Genomic DNA, 19,287 nt, shown 5'->3' on the forward strand with positions numbered 1-19,287 from the left:
ATCGCTCCAAAAGAAAACAAAAATAGTGACAAATGACTCAGCTGTACAATTTTTTTCGATTTTTCGTGGCATGTGCTGTTAGTCATTTGTGGTTCGGTCCATGTTGCATTTGATCTTATCAATCAAAATAGGACTTATGTCTGTCATGGTAATCAAACCTAATTCGGTCGTTGAAAGAAAATTCAAAAAAAAAATATATATGCATTGTTCGTTCTAGGTTGTGATTTAACTTACTTAAACATTTTAATTTGGTGTGATAATTGTATTGAAGTGTTACATTGTGTTTATTTTAATTTTATTTTTTCATTTTTATTTCATTTTTTTTAAAATTAGGGAAAATAAAAGAAAAGAAGTGATGAAAATCGGTTTGGGCCCAAGAAATAAAACAAAAATAGGCCCAAACCGTCACACAAGTCCAGTCCAAACATGAGCTGCCCAGGCACTCCCGAAACGACACCGCATCAGGCGTCTGATCTGAGCCGTTCAACCACACCCATCCAACGGTCCACATCCGCACCTGTAACCCGACCTGTTTAGCCGGTCCAACCCAACCCCTCACTTAAATCCAAACGACCCCGTTTTAATTCCAAACGACCTCGTCTCACCCCTCACCAACAGATCCAAGCCGTTGAGATCATCTGATCTAACGGCCCGAATCCAATCCTCTACTTCGTATATAAACCTTCCCTCACACCCCACGCCCCCTATCCGAACCCCCCTTCACTCATCTCCTTCACCAAGCCCTGAACCCCCGAAACCCTAGCAGCCGCCCTAGTTTCCCTTTCACCAGAACCCGGCGGCATGAACGCCGATGACCACCTCCTGAACACCCTAGGACCACCTCACTCTCCTGAACATTGATCTGTTACCCCCTAGCCTCGAATCACCTTCCTTCGTCTCGAATCTTCATTTGAAGATTCGAGTCGAACTCTGACTTATACCAAACCTCACCATCTTCGTACCAGACACTCCCCTGACCTCCCTCGTGACCAAACCAGGCTTTGTTTGGTCCGAATCCACCCACAACTCCTAAAAAACCAGATCTGAAGATCCAAACCCTAGAACATGAATAGCCTTGGAAACCGGCCAGTCTTAACAGGGTTTGAGGTCTAATAGACCTTAATCAAGGTGTTCTCGTGTGAGAACACCCTGATTAAAGTTTGTTCGACCTCAAGGGGTCAAAGTTGAGTCAGATTTGGGTCAATTCTGTTTGGACATTTTTCGGTAAGTTTTTCTTTTCCTTTTTGTTTTATTCAACTGCTAATTAAGTTGTCAGCATGTTTCGTTGTGTTTGTTTGTTATTTTTGTTATTTTTCATTCGGATTTCTTCCATCTCTGTCAAAGACCCTTTATTTAGTCGATTGTTTTCTGTATATGCTTTGAACGTATCCTGTGATAAACATGTTCAATTAGATTAATCGTCAAATAAGTTAACTCATATAGGTTCCCAGTAATTGAACAAAAGATATTTGAAGTCATTCGGGACCCTGTACGTGTTGTTTATATGAGAGACTGATTATTACCTGTTATAATTAGTATAGTCGATTCGATACATGTCGTTAAATAGTTTTAGCTGTTTGAATGGTAACAGCTTGATTTGTCTCGTTGAACATTGCTTGAATCAAAATTGAAGATCGACTTTAGCTATTTACATTTGATGTATTTGAATCAGAAATATAAAGGGATTGATTTTGTTTAGTTGCAGTTTGAATTGGAGGGCATGTGCACTTGTGCACAACATGTGCATAAAGCCTTTTCGGATTAAAATAGTCTGACAGCACATGCTGTCAAATTATATTCTTGCTGCCCATGACCTGTTTTAGTTTAATAAATGTTAAAAGGGGGCTGTTAGGGATGTCATGGGAGTCTGTTTATTTAAAATAGCTGAGTGGAAAAAAATAGCAGGGAGGGGGAATTTTGAGTTGTCACATAGGCTGTAAAGTGCTGAATTCAGGCTATAAAAGAGGCAGACCTTCCATTGAGAAGGGGGGAGGATTTTTTTTGAGAGATTTTTGGAGCCTGTGGAAAGGATTTTCTTAAAGGCTGGACATTTTTAGTCTTCAGGAAAAAACAAGAAACATAAAGTCTCAGAATATCGTAACCAAACATTGTCTGAAAATTACATAAGAGTTCATTCTGGTCTAGTTTTTTTGGCCGATTGATGTTGGTTGCCTGTTGAGCTGCTTGTGATTGTTGAATTGCTGGTGTGGTTGCATTGAATACTCTGCTGTTTCTGTTGGTTCATTACTCTATTTCTGGGATTGTTTGTTTGTGGCTCGACTGCTCGTGAGCTTCATCATTGTTGGCTGGTTGTTGTTGCTGTGTTGTTGTTGTGTATCTGCTGTTGCTTTGTTTGTTGCATACTACTCAGCTGATCATTCCTTTCTTCTTTTGCTTGGCTATACCAGGTACACGCCTAGAACATTGTCAATGTAACTTGAAGGTTGAGCATGAATACAAAAAAGAAGATCTGAAGATTTTTTTTATAGACTGTTATGTTAAACCTCATGTAATGCATGATAGTTTACATTCCTGTTTGGATAATAGAAGTAGCCTGCATGCCTGGTATATATCAATGTAGATTAGTTGAATGTTAGTTTATATATGTATGCTGTTAGGTGAAAACATTCCCAATGCAATAGGTTGTATCTTAGACTTAGTTTAATTGTGTAGCATATTCTTTAATGTAGGCCAAGCATGAAAACTATCCACTACTAGTTAAGTTCCTTCCCTTCTGATAAATGGTCTCATATAACTGATAAACTCATTTTAGAACAAAGAACCAGTTCAGGGTCTCAACCTCATGAAGGTCGAGCCCAGGTCGAAACAGACCAAGCAGGCCCGCATCGGAAAAATAGTGGCCCAGGTCTGGCCCATCCCGCATGAGCTGGATTTGGGCCATAATGTTCGATCAGCTGTCCATATGCGTAATCACGTTTTCTTATTCTGTAAAAGCATTTTGAATCCTGTTATAAATAAGCCTGCAAGCATGTAATTAACTAGGACTATCTTTGTTTTCAATTAGTAGAGACAAATGCGACAAGAAACGTAGTTGCTATAGGAAATCCTTTTAAAATAAGGACGAGATGAGCCTCGACAAGATAAAGAAAAACGCACAAGCTGCGGGGCCCTCGTTAAATGAATATATCGAAGCATTTAGTTTCCAAGGTGGGTCGTTTAGCAAATTTCACGAACCTCCCGGAATAATAACGCGATAGCCTCTTTAAGTGCGTGTTTAATAATTTTACCTTCTTAAATTCGGGTGCACATTTATGTGACCCAAATCCAAATCTCGACGGATTCGAGATGTGTTTCTAATCACGGGTACATTGATTGTGACGTGGTTCGAGATGCATGTCCATGACGTCGCAAATTCCTTTTAAAAAAAAATAAAAAAAAAATAAGAATGAGACGAGCCTCGACAAACAAACATGTACAAAGCTGCAAGGCCCTCTAAATGTATGTATATATTAAAGTATTTAGAATTCGGGATGTGCCGTTTAACGAATTTTTACGACCTTCCCCAAAATAACAAGACGCTAGTTGCTTTAAGCGCGCCTTTAACAATTTATTTTCCTTAATTCGGGTGCACATTTATATGACCCAAATCCAAATCTCAACCGAGTCGAGATATATATCGATAACCACGGGTACATTGATGTAACGCGGTTCGAGATATATTTTCACGACGTTGCAATTCTTGTAAAAATAATAATAACGACAAAAGCGGTTAAAAGTTAAAATCTGCACATGTGTTCAATTTGTATAAAAATCAGATAATCAAGCCGAATATAACAGTTGAGCGACCGTGCTAGAACCACGGAACTCGGGAATGCCTAACACCTTCTCCCGGGTTAACAGAATTCCTTATCTAGATTTCTGGTACGTAGACTGTAATATAGAGTCATTCTTTTCCTCGATTCCGGATTAAAATTGGTGACTTGGGACACCCTAAATCTCCCAAGTGGCGACTCTGAAATTAATTAACCAATCCCGTTCCGATTGTCCTTTAATTGGAAAAAACTCCCTTGTACCCCCTCGGGTACGGAAAAAGGAGGTGTGACAAATACTTCTATAGCAAATCTACTATAACTTGTTGTTATGCATCTCATTTGACTTCTAATTTTCTTGCATAAATTGCAGATATTGAACTAATTGATAGACTTTAATCAGTTCCTACAGTTACTTACATGATTTTTTTAACCAAAAGTACAGGGTATACAAAAATAATGTACCTCTTCATCATCTCTGTTCTCACTTCTCTCATACGTTAAAGAAAAGGAAGATAAAGGTTGAAGAGTTATTAAAAAGGTGGAAACAAAAGTAGAAAGCACTAATGAAACTATGTGAAAATAAGATCTGCCCTAAGCTTAGTCGCCCATAGTCTTCAAGATTGAGCATTACCAAAGAATGTAATTACCAAAGCAGTTCATAGAAACCATACATGATAGTTCAAGTGACAAACTGCATTCCAGTTACCATGAATTTTTTTATTGGAAATTCATATTCCACTTGCATCATAAGAACAATGGATACATCGGGAATTGTTGTCACCTTTTTATTGCATATTTGAACTTGGAAGCATAAATATATTTAAACAACTTGACTTTGGGTTACCCAAAAAATATTTTGAATATGGTATCTCGAAAGTGGTTATCAAAGTATTCAATCTCCATGTGAAATTAAATATAACTACATGTGCATCTCGGTGAGTGATTATAAACATAATTTGAATTGGGCAACATGTAGCTTATCTTATAACACTATATATATGACATGTCAGAAGAAAAGAGGATACTTTACAGTTATTCAGCAAAACAAGTTTAACTAATTATCTCATTGTTGATTTTCCAAGCCATCACTGAAACGGTGAATCTATCTATGAAGCTCTATTTAGAATTTATTTATTTGCGTACTTTGTTGATGCAGTTGTTGAAGTGCATTATCTACTACACTCTATGACGAACTATTGTTGTTCATGTGGTAGATTTTGTATCTCTTTTCAGTTGGTAATAAGTTTTGTTAAGGCCAATCAATTCTTGGTAAAAAATTAAAAAAAAATGCAATAGTTTGTATTTTCTGCATTTTGACCTTTTAACAGCTCTGTTTCACTGTTTGGTTTATTTGATTTATTAGTTCACAGTAATTCTTTGCAGCATTTGGCAGTAGCTGCTTAAAATGATTTTAAAGTTCTTATGAACCATCATATTGCCTTATCTTGAGCAAGTGCAAGTTGCTGTCCCTCTTAATTTGTTCAAGCACTTTTGCCTACAAATTTTACTTATTGTTGGCACTAAATCACACTAGATTAAAATCTTTTTCGGGAAACCATAGAGTTTTTTGTTTCATTAGAGGGACACTTAATTCTCACTATCTGGGAAGAAGATAACATCATCTAGATTAAATGGCATCTCTTTTGCTTAAATTTTTCTTCGATCGCATTTGAAATCGCATAATACAAAATATTGCATTTTTGGTATAATACACACACTACTTTTCGTATACTTCTCTTAAAGAACCCTATTTCCTTTTGGCATGAATGCTATCTGATCTAATTAACTTCGAATTTGTACTGATCTCTCCCCCTATTACAAGATATTTCCATTGATAAACTTGTGATGCATAACAATGAGGTTTTTTAAAATAGGTTTTTTTTGGGCTTCTCTAATGTGTTCCCTTTTCTTGCACATCTAAAGGTACAACTTTCCTATGGCAAGAAATACTGAAGCTACTGCCAACGAGTCCAAAAATGAATCTAAGGTAAAAAAAATCTACTTTTCCCTAATGATAAAATTTGTTTTGTTGATTCATGATTTATTTTCGAGATTGTGGTTTCTAATTTTTTATTTGGATTTAGTTTGGAATGATAAACTAATGATCTTGTGTATGTTTGTAATGAAGATTTGGAGGGATAGACCTATATCTATTTTGGAACTTGTATTTTCAAAGGCTGTATTTGACAAAATATTGGTTATATTAGTTTACCATTGCTCTGTGCTCTGTGCCCCAAATATATGTATCTTGAGAATCCAAATTTTCCAAGGCAGTGAAATAATTGTTAAAAGTTAATTCCTGAGTTAGCAGTTGAAAGGTCTACAAAAGAAAATGAGAAAGAATGAAGTTTCTTCTTTTCATTCTCTTGAGGCAACTAATAGTGCAGCTACAACAGAGATTCTTTTTCATGTTTTCAATAATTTCCTCTAATCAACTTAAAACTATTTGAAATTTGACAATAGTTTGTATTTCTTCCAGTGGTGTAACAGCTTTAATACGTTTAGTAATTTGACTATTTTTTTATAAGTTACCAATAAATATTTAGAAGCTTCGTCTATCGTTGTGCTCTTCTTTCTATTGTACACTAAAACCATAGTCAATGTTCAAAGTTTCTGCCATATACAAAAACTAATTCTATAATAAGAAACAATTATAGTATTAATTCGTTTGCTTTCCAGCGTTACCACTATTGAATTCTTTGTATTGGTCACCATCTTATTTGCCTAGAATAACAAATACACACTTTGAACTGTAACTCTCTGTATCTGTTTGTAGAACATTTCATATATAAAAATCGTTGTTACTGCAGATTTGATGTTAAAGTTTTATAGATTACTTGAACTGCAAATGTCAACTGTTAAAAAGCATTTACCGTCAGCTTGTTGTGTGCAGAAAAGGAAGCAACAGTGCTCAACACTAATCGTCTCTAAAATTAACCGTAGGAGACGTGATCTATACAAGCAGTTATCAGTTGATAAAAAAGAATTGCTTTTAACACGCCGGCGATCAAAAAAACTTGAATTAAAAAAGGGTTCGACTGTGCTGCTTGAATATACCAAACAAGCTGCTGGGTTTGAGCTGCATACAGAAAAAACTCTGACGATAGTTGAGGCACCATGCATTGCTGGGAAAGGTTAGAAACCGAAAAAGATCTATTCGAACAAAAGACACATCTACATATACACTATTTGTAGACATAAATATATGCATGTATATATGTGTTCTTCGTCGTGATTGTACTTAAATTCAATTTGCTCTTACTAAACATATTTAGATTTCCATATTAGCAGGTATATCTTCAGCTGTGGGGGAAGTAGTTGATTGTCACAAAGGAAAAAATATTACTGATCACTTCTCCATTTTTGAACATGGTACGTGAGTAAAAATATATTTTTTTGTAGCTTGACTGAACTCCCTTTTAATATACTAATTAGAATTATTTGTATGTTAGGTTCAACCTCTGGTGCACCTTGTGACCGACATCATGTAGAGACATCTACTGTCATAAACAAAGGTTTGTCTCAATTTAATCTAGGTTTATCTCAATTTAATCTTATAACACCACCTGCTGCCTCTCTCTTCTCAACACTAATAGGATATATTGTTGCAACTAATATACACAGGTTCTAAATCAAAAATAATAAGTTGGAACTGGAACATTAGAGAACTACCCACTGATGCAACCATTTCAAAAACTGTACCAGATTGTAAATATTGTGGAGCAAAAAGATTTGAATATGAGCCGCCGGCATTTTGTTGTAGCAATGGTTCAGTTAAGTTGACGTCACATGAAATGCCTAATGAACTCTTGAATTTATATTTAGGCAATACCGAAGAATCTGAACACTTCCGTACCTACCTTAGATTATACAACAATATGTTTGCATTTACTTCCCTTGGGGTGCACTATGACAAAGTACTAGCAAAAAAAAAACCAAGGAATTTATACATTTAGAGTACAAGGTCAAATGTATCACTTTATAAATGATTTAATTCCAACAAATCGGCGACCAAGAAATTTACAGTTGTATTTTTACGATGAGAATGCAGAAATATTAAACTGAATGGCTTTGTCGGATATACTTCGACAATCAATTGTTCATAAGCTAATGAACATACTAAAGATAAATCCTTATTGTATCTTCTTGAAATCTCTAATACATATTCCAGAATTATCAAACTTTTATATTGCATTGAGATGTGGCTCTGGCTTAGATCAACGAGTATATAACCTGCCAACTGTGTCAGAAGTAGCAGCATTATGGCTAGAACAAGAAATGAGCAATAATAGTTTTACACCCCATATTTGAATTTATATTCACAGTAACAAAAGCCAATTAGTAAATTACTATTATGGTTGCTATGATCCTTTGCAATATCCACTTTTATTTCCTTATGGTCAAAACGGCTGGCATTGTGGTATTCCAAAAATTGTACAACCTAGAAATAAATTGAGAAAGTGAGCTTACTATGAGACTGAGCAGCTTCCGAGTGTCTCTAACATGTGTTCAATTGATGGACTACTTGATATGGAAGCGGATGTTCTGCAAAGGGGAAACGAAAAAGAAATAATGTTTCTTGTCGTGAATACTACTGTTACAAACTCCAGATGAGAGACAATGAGGAAAACGGAGTTTTACATTCTGGTAGATTATTTCAATAATATTCAGTTGATGAATTCATAAAAGTAGAAACTCAAAGATTAGATTTTGCCTCATTTAACCAAGATTTATTTTGGATTGATGTACTACAAGGACTTTTAGATATCTTGAGACTTGGCAAAAGAGAAGCTTCTAAGATAGGAAAACAAAACTTTCTTCCAACAAGTTTTACGGGTGGTCCGAGAGATATGCGTCAACGTTATATGGATGCTATTGCGTTAGTCCGGCATTTTGGAAAGCCTGATATATTTATGACCATAACATGTAATCCCTCTTGGCCTGAAATAAAGGAACATTTGCTCCCAACAGACGAAACTCAAAATAGGCCTGATTTAATTAGTCGAGTATTCAGAGCAAAGGTAGAAGAGATGAAAACAGATATATTAAAAAGAAGCATATTTGGAAAAGTTGCCGCCTTTATGTACAGTATAGAATTTCAAAAATGCGGTCTTCCACATGCCCATTTTCTTGTTATACTTACTGATGACTACAAATTATTAACGCCCGAGGCTTATGACAAATTTGTTTGTGCTGAGTTGCCTGGCCCTGATACATACTCATACTTACATAAGCTTGTCGTTAAACACATGATGCATGGGACTTGTGGTCATTTAAATCCCACAAATTTATGTATGAAAAGAAATGAGTGCAAATTTAAGTACCCCAAGAGTTTCGCTGATGAGACGACGAAAGGAAAGAACTCATACCCAATTTATAGAAGACGAAATACTGGTAAATCTGTGAAAGTTAGAAAACAATTTCTTGATAACTCATGGGTTGTTCCTTACAACCCCTATCTGCTATGTAAATACAATTGCCATATAAATGTAGAAGTTTGCTCCGATATTAAAGTTGTGAAATATATATACAAATATATCTATAAAGGACATGATAAGATATCATTTGGCTTACACGAAGATAACGCAAATATACAAATAGATGAGATAAAAGAGTATCAATCTGCTAGATGGGTGTCACCTCCAGAAGCTATGTGGCGCTTATTTGCGTTTCCTATTAGTGAAATGACTCCGAGTGTTTACCACCTCCCATTACATCTTGATGGACTACAATTTGTCTCTTTTAAAAAAACCAACACAATAGATAGTATCGTGAAAAATCCTATGATCAAGAAGACGATGCTGACAGAATTCTTTTTGATGAATGAAACAAACAAAGATACTAAAGAGCTTAAATTATTGTATAAAGATTTTCCACAACACTTCGTATGGTCATCTAGCTATAAAATGTGGACTCAACGACAACAAGGTCACGTTATTGGCCGGGTTGTAACATGTCATCCAACAGAGGGAGAAAGATATTACCTTAGATTATTACTAATGAATGTGAGAGCACCAAAATCATACAAAGATCTTATAACGGTAAATGAAATATGTTGCGACACATTTAGAGAATCTGCAGAAAAAAGAGGGTTGTTACATTGTGATAACAGCTTGATTGAATGTATGTTAGAGGCTGCATGTTATCAAATGCCTTATAGTTTAAGACGTTTATTTGCTACAATATTAGTATACTGTAGCCCTGACAATCCAAGAGAACTATGGGAACAGTTTGAAGATTCAATGCCGAAGATTTTAAAATCCTAGCCAATATAGCAGCAAAAGATATCCACCTCGCTGGTCTGAATCACATCAATGATATACTACATTCTATGGGTCGTGATATTAATGAATTCAATCTTGTTTCAGAAAATATTACATCTTCGAAAATGGCAAATGAAGCGAAGGAAGCATATTTCGAAAGAAACATCATTGTGGGTAACGAAGATTTGTTGTTACATAGAAAATTTAATACAGAACAGAAAATAGCATACGACATAATCTTGCAAAGAGTATTTGCCAATGAATCAGGAGCATTTTTCATTGATGGTCCAGGAGGAAGTGGTAAGACGTTTTTATACTGTGCCTTATTAGCAACTGTGAGATCTAAAGGATTTGTAGCATTAACAACAACAACTTCTGGAGTTGCAGCTTCGATCCTTCCAGGAGGACGAACAGTTCATTCACGTTTTAAATTTCCGATTAATATCGATGAAAAATTTTCTTGCAATATTAGCAAGCAAAGCTCATTGGCATCTTTGATTCGTGATGCAAAATTGATTGTGTGGGATGAAGTATCAATGGCAAAAAAGAACATGATTGAAGCTTTAGATTCTCTCGTGAAAGATATAATGAACACAAATGTGCTTTTCGGTGGAAAAGTTGTTGTGTTTGGAGGGGATTTTAGACAAACTCTTCATGTGGTTCGAAGTGGAAAAAAGGAAGATTTCATTCGAGAAAGCATATTGACTCCGAAATATGGAACGAACATGAAAAATTGCAGTTATCAGAGAATATGCGTGCCAAAACTGATCCCTCTTTTTGTGAATATTTGATGCGAATTGGAAATGGAAAAGAAAAAACAAATATGGATAATAAAATAGAAATTCCAAAGTCTTTCATTGTTCCTTATATTACTGAAAAAGAATCTTTGGATCTTTTATTCAACATAATATATCCTAATTTGCACATGTCTCTTCACAATTCTTCTTTTTTAACTTTGCGCGTTATTTTGACAACGAAAAATGACTTTGTTGATGAAATAAATGATAGGCTTATAGCTCAATTCCCTAAAGAAGCTAAAACATTTATTGCAATGGATGAAACTGTTGAACCAAATGATCAGAGCCAGTTTGAGGATTTTTTATATTCATTGAACCCTGCTGGTTTGCCTCCTTGCAAATTAATCTTGAAGGAAAATTGTCCTGTTATGTTGCTGCGAAATTTAAATCCATGTGAGGGTTTATGCAATGGTACACGACTGATATGCTGTGATTTTAAGAGTCTGTTATAAGTGCTAAAATTGCGAGTGGTGATTTTAAAGATACGCATGTATTTATTCCCAGAATACCATTGTTATCTTCAGATGATGAGAAGCTACCAATCCCATTTAAAAGAACTCAATTTCCAATACGCCTGTGTTTTGCAATGACGATAAATAAAGCACAAGGGCAAACATTAAATTATGTTGGTATTAATTTGCGTGAGCCAGTATTTTCTCATGGCCAGCTATATGTTGCTTTATCCAGAGCAAAGAGTTCAAGTTGTATTAAAATATTAATCCGACCACCAACCGTAGATAACGATGATGACCATTCTACATATAACATAGTGTATGACAAAATCATTCAAAAAGCACTTCTATAAGTCTGTAGCTTTCTTCTTTATATACCTGGTTTAACCTTATATTCTTTATTTCAATAATTTTCTTGAGACTTGAGATAGTTTCTCTGCAATTTACTATGTGCTAAATAAGAGTTGGCTTGTGTATCTGCAAATCCTTTCCAAACTTTTACTCATCTGATATAGTTTTTGGATGCACAATATACAAATCAGAATATTTACATTGTGAAACTTTCCAAGACCAATAAGTCAAAGCATTCATCTTTGCAAATCTATAAATACAAAAGCTACTTGCATATTTATGTGATTTTTTTCCAACTCTGTGAAGCTGACCTGACTGACATTTACATCAAAAAAAATATATTGTTAACTCCGCCTGTGTTCAAATTATATTGTAACACAGCCGGTCCCAAGCCCGGATAAAGGAGGACGGTCTATTGTATATTGGTAATAACAATTGTATCTTATTTCTTCATTTGAATGTACTTACTGATTTCCTCTTATAAATTTTTATACATCACTATTCAATATGTTGGCGAAAAAATTTGTTGTTCGTTTAAGAAACAAAATGAGAAATAAATTAAAAATTTATTCATCTTCTATTTTGATGTCTTTATATTCCTTTACTGCTTACTAACACGTATAATCTGTGTTGCAGGTATTTTAAAGAGATCTTCTAAAGTAAAATATTTTCACAAGTTGGTACTAAAAGGTACTGTCACACTAACCAAATTTTGATATAGTAATTTCATTTTCTACCTTAGAGATTGTTTCATTATTTGATTTTATATGGATATCTTTGCATATTTCAATGATGTGATTAGTTTTACTACTGAAAGTTGTCCAATTAATCTTCTTTAATGTCTTTATTATATTCATTCAACTATTATGAATACATACAAATAATTAACATCATATATATTTGACAGAAACTAAATGACCCAGTATTATTTGTTGCGTCATAATACACGAGTTAATGCACAACTGTCGAATTGGTCTGGCAGCAAAGGATATGCTTTTGAAAATATTTACATAGCTGCTGCAGGGGGCTGTTATGGATTTAAACAACCCTCAGGTTTCCTCTTTCTCCTGAAACGTCTGTGCTAATTTTGATTGCTCAAGAAATTGAAATCATAGTCCTCTTCGACCTTGGTGTGAATAATAACAAGTATGTTCTCTTGTGGGTGATTATATTATGGTAGTAGAATCGCAAATCAGTTTTCCGTAAGCACCTCTAACTAACGAAGATAGACAACACTGCTTTTGTCCAGCCGTCAAATAATCTATGCCTTTCTGATGAACTTCTTGCATTGGCACCCCATAAGTCAAATAGCTTTGAATTTCTTGCCATCTTTCATTGGTCTTCAAATGACTGCATCTTTCTAGAGAAAATTTCTATGTTTTTCACAAGTCATTCATCTCCAAATTTCACCTTATAAAACAAAATAGGTATCATTTGTTTTATGGTACTTACTCTCTTTGTTCTTGAACTGTCTGATCATGCTACATGGTTTGGTAATATTCTTCTCTATTGAGTTGTAGCTTGTAGGTGGGATATTCATATAGACTGGCTTCAGTAATTAAGGTGAATTTTTAATTTTACTTCGCTTATGTGTAGCACAGGTTGATTTCAGACAGCTACAATCTTGATTTTGTCGAGCGAAAATCATTTAAAGTGCACGAAATTAGCTTTAACAAAGTCATGTGCTTATTCACTCGACAAAATCATATAGAGTGCACGATTCTGTCACAAAATGAGCATTTCTCTTCTGTTTTTCTACTGATTCCTTTGACTCTGTCTCTTCTATATCTGATGGTCATATTTCTTCTTTTTAAAAATTTCCATCTTTCTCAATTTGTGTCTCTCTATTTGGTTTTTCCTTACTCTACTTCTTAAGATTTGATCCCTGCGTTTTGGAAGTAATTACTTCTCTTTTTTTCTGTGTTGCTTCTGGGTTTAAATAAGTCTAAGGAATCACCAATTGCTTGCTAGGTTTTAATTGTTTTTCTTTGGCAGCTTCACTTTCAGTTTGCCTGTTATGTGTTTGTGAAATTGCATGTCACAAAGGGAAAAGAAAAGAGTAATTCAAAGTTGAGAGAATTGCATGAAAACGAAATTACAGAGCTGAATTAAATTGAATTGAAAAAATGTTGTTTGCTTGACAATTTAGTTATTCGTAACTCAGTTAATGCATCATCTTCTAGGGCTAGCAGTATTTTTACGAAGCAGGATTCTCCTATTATAAGAGGGCTCATTGCTTTGTTGTGAAACAGGTTAGGTAATTTTGTTGTCACATATAAATAGTATAGAATTATATTACTTGGAAAGAAATAATAAAAAATAAAAAAGTGGTGAAAGCTTTTTAAGCATTATTGTATCAAACAGGAATTGAAAAGGAACTTTAGTTAATTGTGTCCTGAAGAGGCCCCTGATTTGAATGTCGCCTTTAACCCCCCTTTCTTAAATATTGAGTTTTTTTCCCTAAAAACAGTTCATGTGATTTTTCTTACATTTTACTACTGATGAGAAATTTGAGAAATAGAAGTAGCTATAAGTTTATGTTAGTTGACCTTTTTCTTGCACTTGTACTGTTATAGCTATATGCTCATGTATCCTCATTCTAAATGTCTTAAATGTTGAGTGGCTTCATATACTTCATCCTTATTATAGGATTCGTCTGAAGTTGTGAGATTAACTCTTTGATAGGAAACATCTATTATCTAGCAATGGCTATATGTTTATACCATATATAATGTGATACGACAGAAAATTAGGAAAAGAGATTGGTTCAGATTAATTATTTTGCTTATATGCTTTGTGGACATAACCTTGAAGCCTATTGTTTTTACTTGCATATTCTACATTTTTATGTACGCACAGACAAGCTTTGAGTCTTATGGGACATCTATTGGAGACATAAGGAAAATTGAGGGATGGTTCTAAGGACGACCTCTTTCCTAGAACAAGAAAGAGAGGAAGAAAGTGACAGAAGTGGGTATATTGAAGAAGGATCCTGACCAACTAAAATATCAGATTCAGAAACTAGAAGTGATGGGTAAGTTGTTCCACATATAATTCTTTTCTTTGGATAAGTTGCTACATTTGAACTCTGTGATACTTCTTCTTATATAATTGAATAAAGTGCTCTATTTTTAGATCATTTGTAATTGAAAAAAATGCTCTTGTGCTTAACATTTCTCTTGACGTTGATCTCTAGAAATTGTTTTGAGTGACATTGAAGAAAGACAGAGAATTATAAAGCAATGCCTATTCATCACGTTCAGTAAAGTAAAAGGAATAAGGAGAGGAAGGGCAGAAGTAGGAAATAATCTGAAGTGGATTAATTAAAGCTCGAAGAATTACTTTACAAAAATTCATGAGTAAACTGAAGAATTGCTACTACCAGTAAATCAGTAATATAACAATAGACCTGTTGTCATCTTGAGTTAATTGGTTTAAATTTTCACATAGCTTTTAGTTGTCTCATAGTTTTTTAGTTGTGGTTTGTTAATTAAACTGTAAACTTTAAAACTTTATACCTGATGGGAGTGGTGTAGTGCAGGCTATTTCTGGAGAACTTTATTTCTGATATTTTGCTCTATTCCTTTCTTTAACATATTTACTTTGTTGGTCCACTTCTCCTTTATATGTCGCTTGTTGCTTAAAGAAAGAAACAATACATACTTCTATGAACCTCGATGCTAATTCATAGGCACAACTGTGTTATTGTTTCCTCTTAAGACTACAAAAGGAACTTCATTGGTTAGATTTCTCCAAGAGAATTGTAGAAGTTGTATCACAAGATGAATGACATTCTTTTGAAAAAGAGTGACCAGCTTCTTTTTAAGAAAGCACCAACATTTTATCTGTTCAACTAAGCATGTAGAAATAAATTCCAGTTTAAGTGACTTTTCTATGGAAGTAAAAGCTCATGGAAAGATTATTACTTTGTGTTACAGTGAGGCTATACCGTTAAGAACAATAGATTCTTATGAGAGTTTAGAGATTGCCGGGTGAGTTTAGATGATTAATTTATAACGTGGAAAGATGCCTCCGGTTGGATATAGAGTTGCATCCGGATATTTTAGGGTTAAGAAGGGTACATTTGTAACAACAATAAAACAAAGAATTTCTATTGGTTGACTAAAGGGTTTAAGTGGAATTTATGGCTGGGCACACTATTAGGATACAACGCTGCATCGATATATATCTTAAAACAGCGCCGCGTGTCCCACCTTTTCTCAGGTATGCTTAGCCATCCCTCTGCTTTTGTGGTTATTATGGATTCTCTCTTCACTCTATTTTACCCTGTTTCAAATCGTCCTCAGGTTATTAGCTCATTCATATTTATTGGGAGAGAATGAATTGTGCTTCCGGGGTGAGTTTAGTTCATACTAATTCGATTCCATATATTTTCCTTTTGGTTTTCTGCTGCGTTTGATTATGTAATAGTGAAGTTTTATACTTTAAAACCTCATAGCATAATGATAATTCCTTTTAAAAAGATTGTGCTTTTGCCGATTAAATTTTAGAATAAAAAGGGTTCAGCAGCATGTTTTAGACAATTTACCAGTAGTTCATCAGCTGCTCTAATAAAATACATCTTTTCCCTGAACCAAATAATTTAACATGCTAATTCTAAAGTCATTTATACCTATTTGGCACTTTTTGTTACAGTAATTGTTACTGCTGATGGTTTAGGTGCACTATTTGATGGAGAATTTGTGATGTTTGTAGCAAAAGTACTCAAGTAAGAACTCTAAGAGGAAACAACTGAAAGAACGATGATTTTGGTCAATTCGATAATTTTCTACATAGAAAACTACTTGGTTCTTCGTGAAATAAGAAAGCCTGTGAAAAAATGAATTATGGTTTCTCTGATGTCTAGAGTTATTAGTTAGCTCTGCCCTACCCTACTATTATATCCTTTGTTGCTCACATTATTGGTAGCGGATTGTTCTCATTTATGTTTCTTCTGACGTATTGCTCCAGTGCCATCCACACCACTTTTGATTTTTTTCCTATGTTTTATCCCTCCTTTCAGTATTTGCTGCTGAAGATGATTATGCTAACTCGCCAATCTAAAGGTGCTTAAACAGTTTCATCTATGGCACAACATAAATTATCAATTGGAGTCGAGATATCCATCAGTTCAACAACACAACCATGAAGGTAAGTGTCCCTGTTAGAAGTTAGAATTGTATACTCATGCTTTCTAACTTTTGAGAGGGTTATAATTTCTTCATTAGTTTAAACGAGGAATTTTTCTCTGTTCTTCCCTTGAACTAATAATTTTGTTAAAAACAAGGTTTGGTTTCGACCATATAACCATTAGTAAATATGGCCCTTCTAGATTACATCTCATCAGACAAATTGAAGTATGTTTGGATCTCGATGACCACCTTGATGACATCAGCAAGTAAGAGTGTTATAATATAATCGGACTGAACTCTCTAATATCCCCATTCTTTTTAAAAGTCACATGCTTTTCTGCTTTTGCTCATCTATTGATAGGGACCGGGTGAATATAATGCTCTTCAATTGAAGTTTCTGTGTGGAATTGGCTATTGTCATGTTGGTGCCCTCTCATGGGAGGTGAAAACAACTTCAGGAAAACTGGTACTCATTTCAAGACTTCTCACATAGACATATCTGCTATCTCACCTTAGACCAAGTATTAGGTGATTAAAACCCAAATGTTTTTATTTCTTACATTTTTTTTCTTTTCTTAACATTTGAATATTCACATTCTTGGTATATAGATTGTGGTTTGTGATTCTGTTGGTGTTGCGACAACATTTTATGTAAGCTTACAAAACTTTGTGCATAAAATAAAATATCAATACATATAAATGGGTGTAATGGGAATTTTAATTTGCATTGGGTGCAGATGTGCTCGGAAGTTGATGCAGCGCCGTTGAGAGATGAGATAGATTTTTAATTCTTGGGAAACAGAATAGGATTGCTTTATCTTATTCAAAAGCTAGAGCCCTATTTTTGTAGACATGATCAAATTAATAAAACAAATCATGTTGTATCCTCTTTTATCTTCTATTTTCTGTTTTATTGGTTTACATTTATGGTTCAGTATACAAGGCTAGACACTTGTGCTATTTTTGCCTCAATTATTTCAAAGCTTCAAGATTGCAGTTTCAACTTAGGAGAAAATTTGACAGTGAATTGACCATTACTTTAGACTTTAAATTGTTAGAGCATAAGCAAGATCATGTTGTCACACCTTCTTTTTCCGCCCCGCGAGGGTGCAAGGGAGTTTTTCCAATTAAAGGACAATCGAAACGGGATTTGTTTATATTTATTTCAGAGTCGCCACTTAGGAGATTTAGGGTGTCCCAAGTCACCAATTTTAATCCCGAATCGAGGAAAAGAATGACTCCATATTACAGTCTGCGCACCAGAAATCCGGATAAGGAATTCTGTTAACCCGGGAGAAGGTGTTAGGCATTCCCGAGTTCTGTGGTTCTAGCACGGTCGCTCAACTGTTATATTCGGCTTGATTATCTGATTTTATACAAATATGAACTTATGTGCAAAATTTTATCTTTTTACCGCTTTCTTACTTATTGTTATTATTTTACGAGAATTGCAACGTCATGGAAACATATCTCGAACCACGTTACATCAATGCACCCGTAGTTGTTTGGCATATCTCGACTCGGTTGAGATTTGGATTTGGGTCACATAAATGTGCACCCGAGTTAAGGAAAATAAATTATTAAAGGCGCGCCTAAAGCAACCAGCGTCTTGTTATTTTGGGGAAGGCCGTAAAATTTGCTAAACGGTTTGTCCTCGAATTCTAAGTATTTTAATATATACATTTAGAGGGCCCCGCAACTTGTGCATTTTTTGTTTGTCGAGGCTCGTCTCATTCATTATTAAAAAGAATTTGCAACGTCATGGAAATGCATCTCATACCACGTTACAATCGCCTAAAGCGACTAGCGTATTATTATTTTGGGTAGGGCCGTGAAATTTGCTAAACGGCCCTTCCCGACTAAAAAAAATTCTTAAACCTTTACTGAGGGTCCTGCAAATTTTTTATTATTTTTTTTATTTTGACGAAGTCCGTCTCACTTATTTATTTATTTATTTTTAAAAGGAAAGTAACTACATTTATATTTTTATTTGTCTCTAAATAAAGAAAAATCCTAGTTAATTACATGCTAAAAAAACCGTAACTTATTTAATTAATATATTACAACAGATGCTAACGAAAATTATACTTGAACTTGTAAAAATAAAAAATTGTTTCGCGCCTTATTCCATAAGCTAATATTACTAAAAATGGAATTATGTATATAAAAAACGTACAAGATTGACTAACGTTACTACAATTAGCCATTTTTAACTGTGGTGAGGTTAACTAAATGATCAAAGCTATAGACTAATTCATTAACCCTAATGGATTCACAATTTAACTATACTTTATTGAAACTACTCTACATTAGTGTAAGTATACTTAATTATTAATACATAAAATTATCGACTACGACCTTTATTTATTTATTTATTTATTTATTTACTTTTATTATTATTATTGGAGCTATAATGTTGACACTACCCAACCACCTTATTTTTATATTTTTATCAAGTCCACAATCTATCTATGTGAGATTATTTGTAACATGAATTAATGCCAATACTGATGAGAGTA

The 19,287-nt window shown here is 34.3% G+C and overlaps 2 protein-coding genes and 1 long non-coding RNA gene across 17 annotated transcripts; all 3 read left to right on the forward strand.

Annotated features, from left to right (window-relative positions):
* The first annotated feature begins 8,638 nt into the window (after positions 1–8,638).
* LOC142172656 (uncharacterized) lies at positions 8,639–10,039 on the forward strand. Its single transcript, XM_075236323.1, has one exon. It carries the CDS (start codon positions 8,639–8,641, stop codon positions 10,037–10,039), a length of 1,401 nt encoding a protein of 466 aa, XP_075092424.1.
* A 122-nt stretch (positions 10,040–10,161) lies between these two features.
* LOC142172657 (uncharacterized) lies at positions 10,162–11,285 on the forward strand. The gene is made up of 2 exons (XM_075236324.1): positions 10,162–10,692; positions 10,776–11,285. Exons 1-2 carry the CDS (start codon positions 10,162–10,164, stop codon positions 11,283–11,285), a joined length of 1,041 nt encoding a protein of 346 aa, XP_075092425.1.
* Positions 11,286–12,270: 985 nt separating this feature from the next.
* On the forward strand, positions 12,271–17,655 carry LOC107768640 (uncharacterized). 15 transcript variants are annotated; one of them, XR_012702260.1, is made up of 9 exons: positions 12,271–12,326; positions 12,544–12,782; positions 14,496–14,670; positions 15,357–15,993; positions 16,660–16,787; positions 16,969–17,034; positions 17,130–17,234; positions 17,378–17,419; positions 17,506–17,655. It is a non-coding gene; the product is annotated as an uncharacterized LOC107768640 (long non-coding RNA). The 15 variants fall into 15 exon arrangements; XR_012702256.1 differs by having other exon boundaries at positions 16,660–17,034; positions 17,130–17,296; XR_012702250.1 differs by having other exon boundaries at positions 16,660–17,034.
* Positions 17,656–19,287: the final 1,632 nt, after the last annotated feature.

This window comes from Nicotiana tabacum, chromosome 18 (genome assembly GCF_000715075.1).
Source record: "Nicotiana tabacum cultivar K326 chromosome 18, ASM71507v2, whole genome shotgun sequence".
Classification (NCBI taxonomy): domain Eukaryota; kingdom Viridiplantae; phylum Streptophyta; class Magnoliopsida; order Solanales; family Solanaceae; genus Nicotiana; species Nicotiana tabacum.

Coding starts and splice junctions, on each gene's coding strand:
- LOC142172656 (XM_075236323.1), top strand. CDS start 8,639: ATGGATGCTATTGCGTTAGTCCGGCATTTTGGAAAGCCTGATATATTT.
- LOC142172657 (XM_075236324.1), top strand. CDS start 10,162: ATGGCAAATGAAGCGAAGGAAGCATATTTCGAAAGAAACATCATTGTG. Junction 10,693..10,775: donor ATTTTAGACAAACTCTTCAT/GTGGTTCGAAGT, acceptor GAAAAATTGCAG/TTATCAGAGAATATGCGTGC.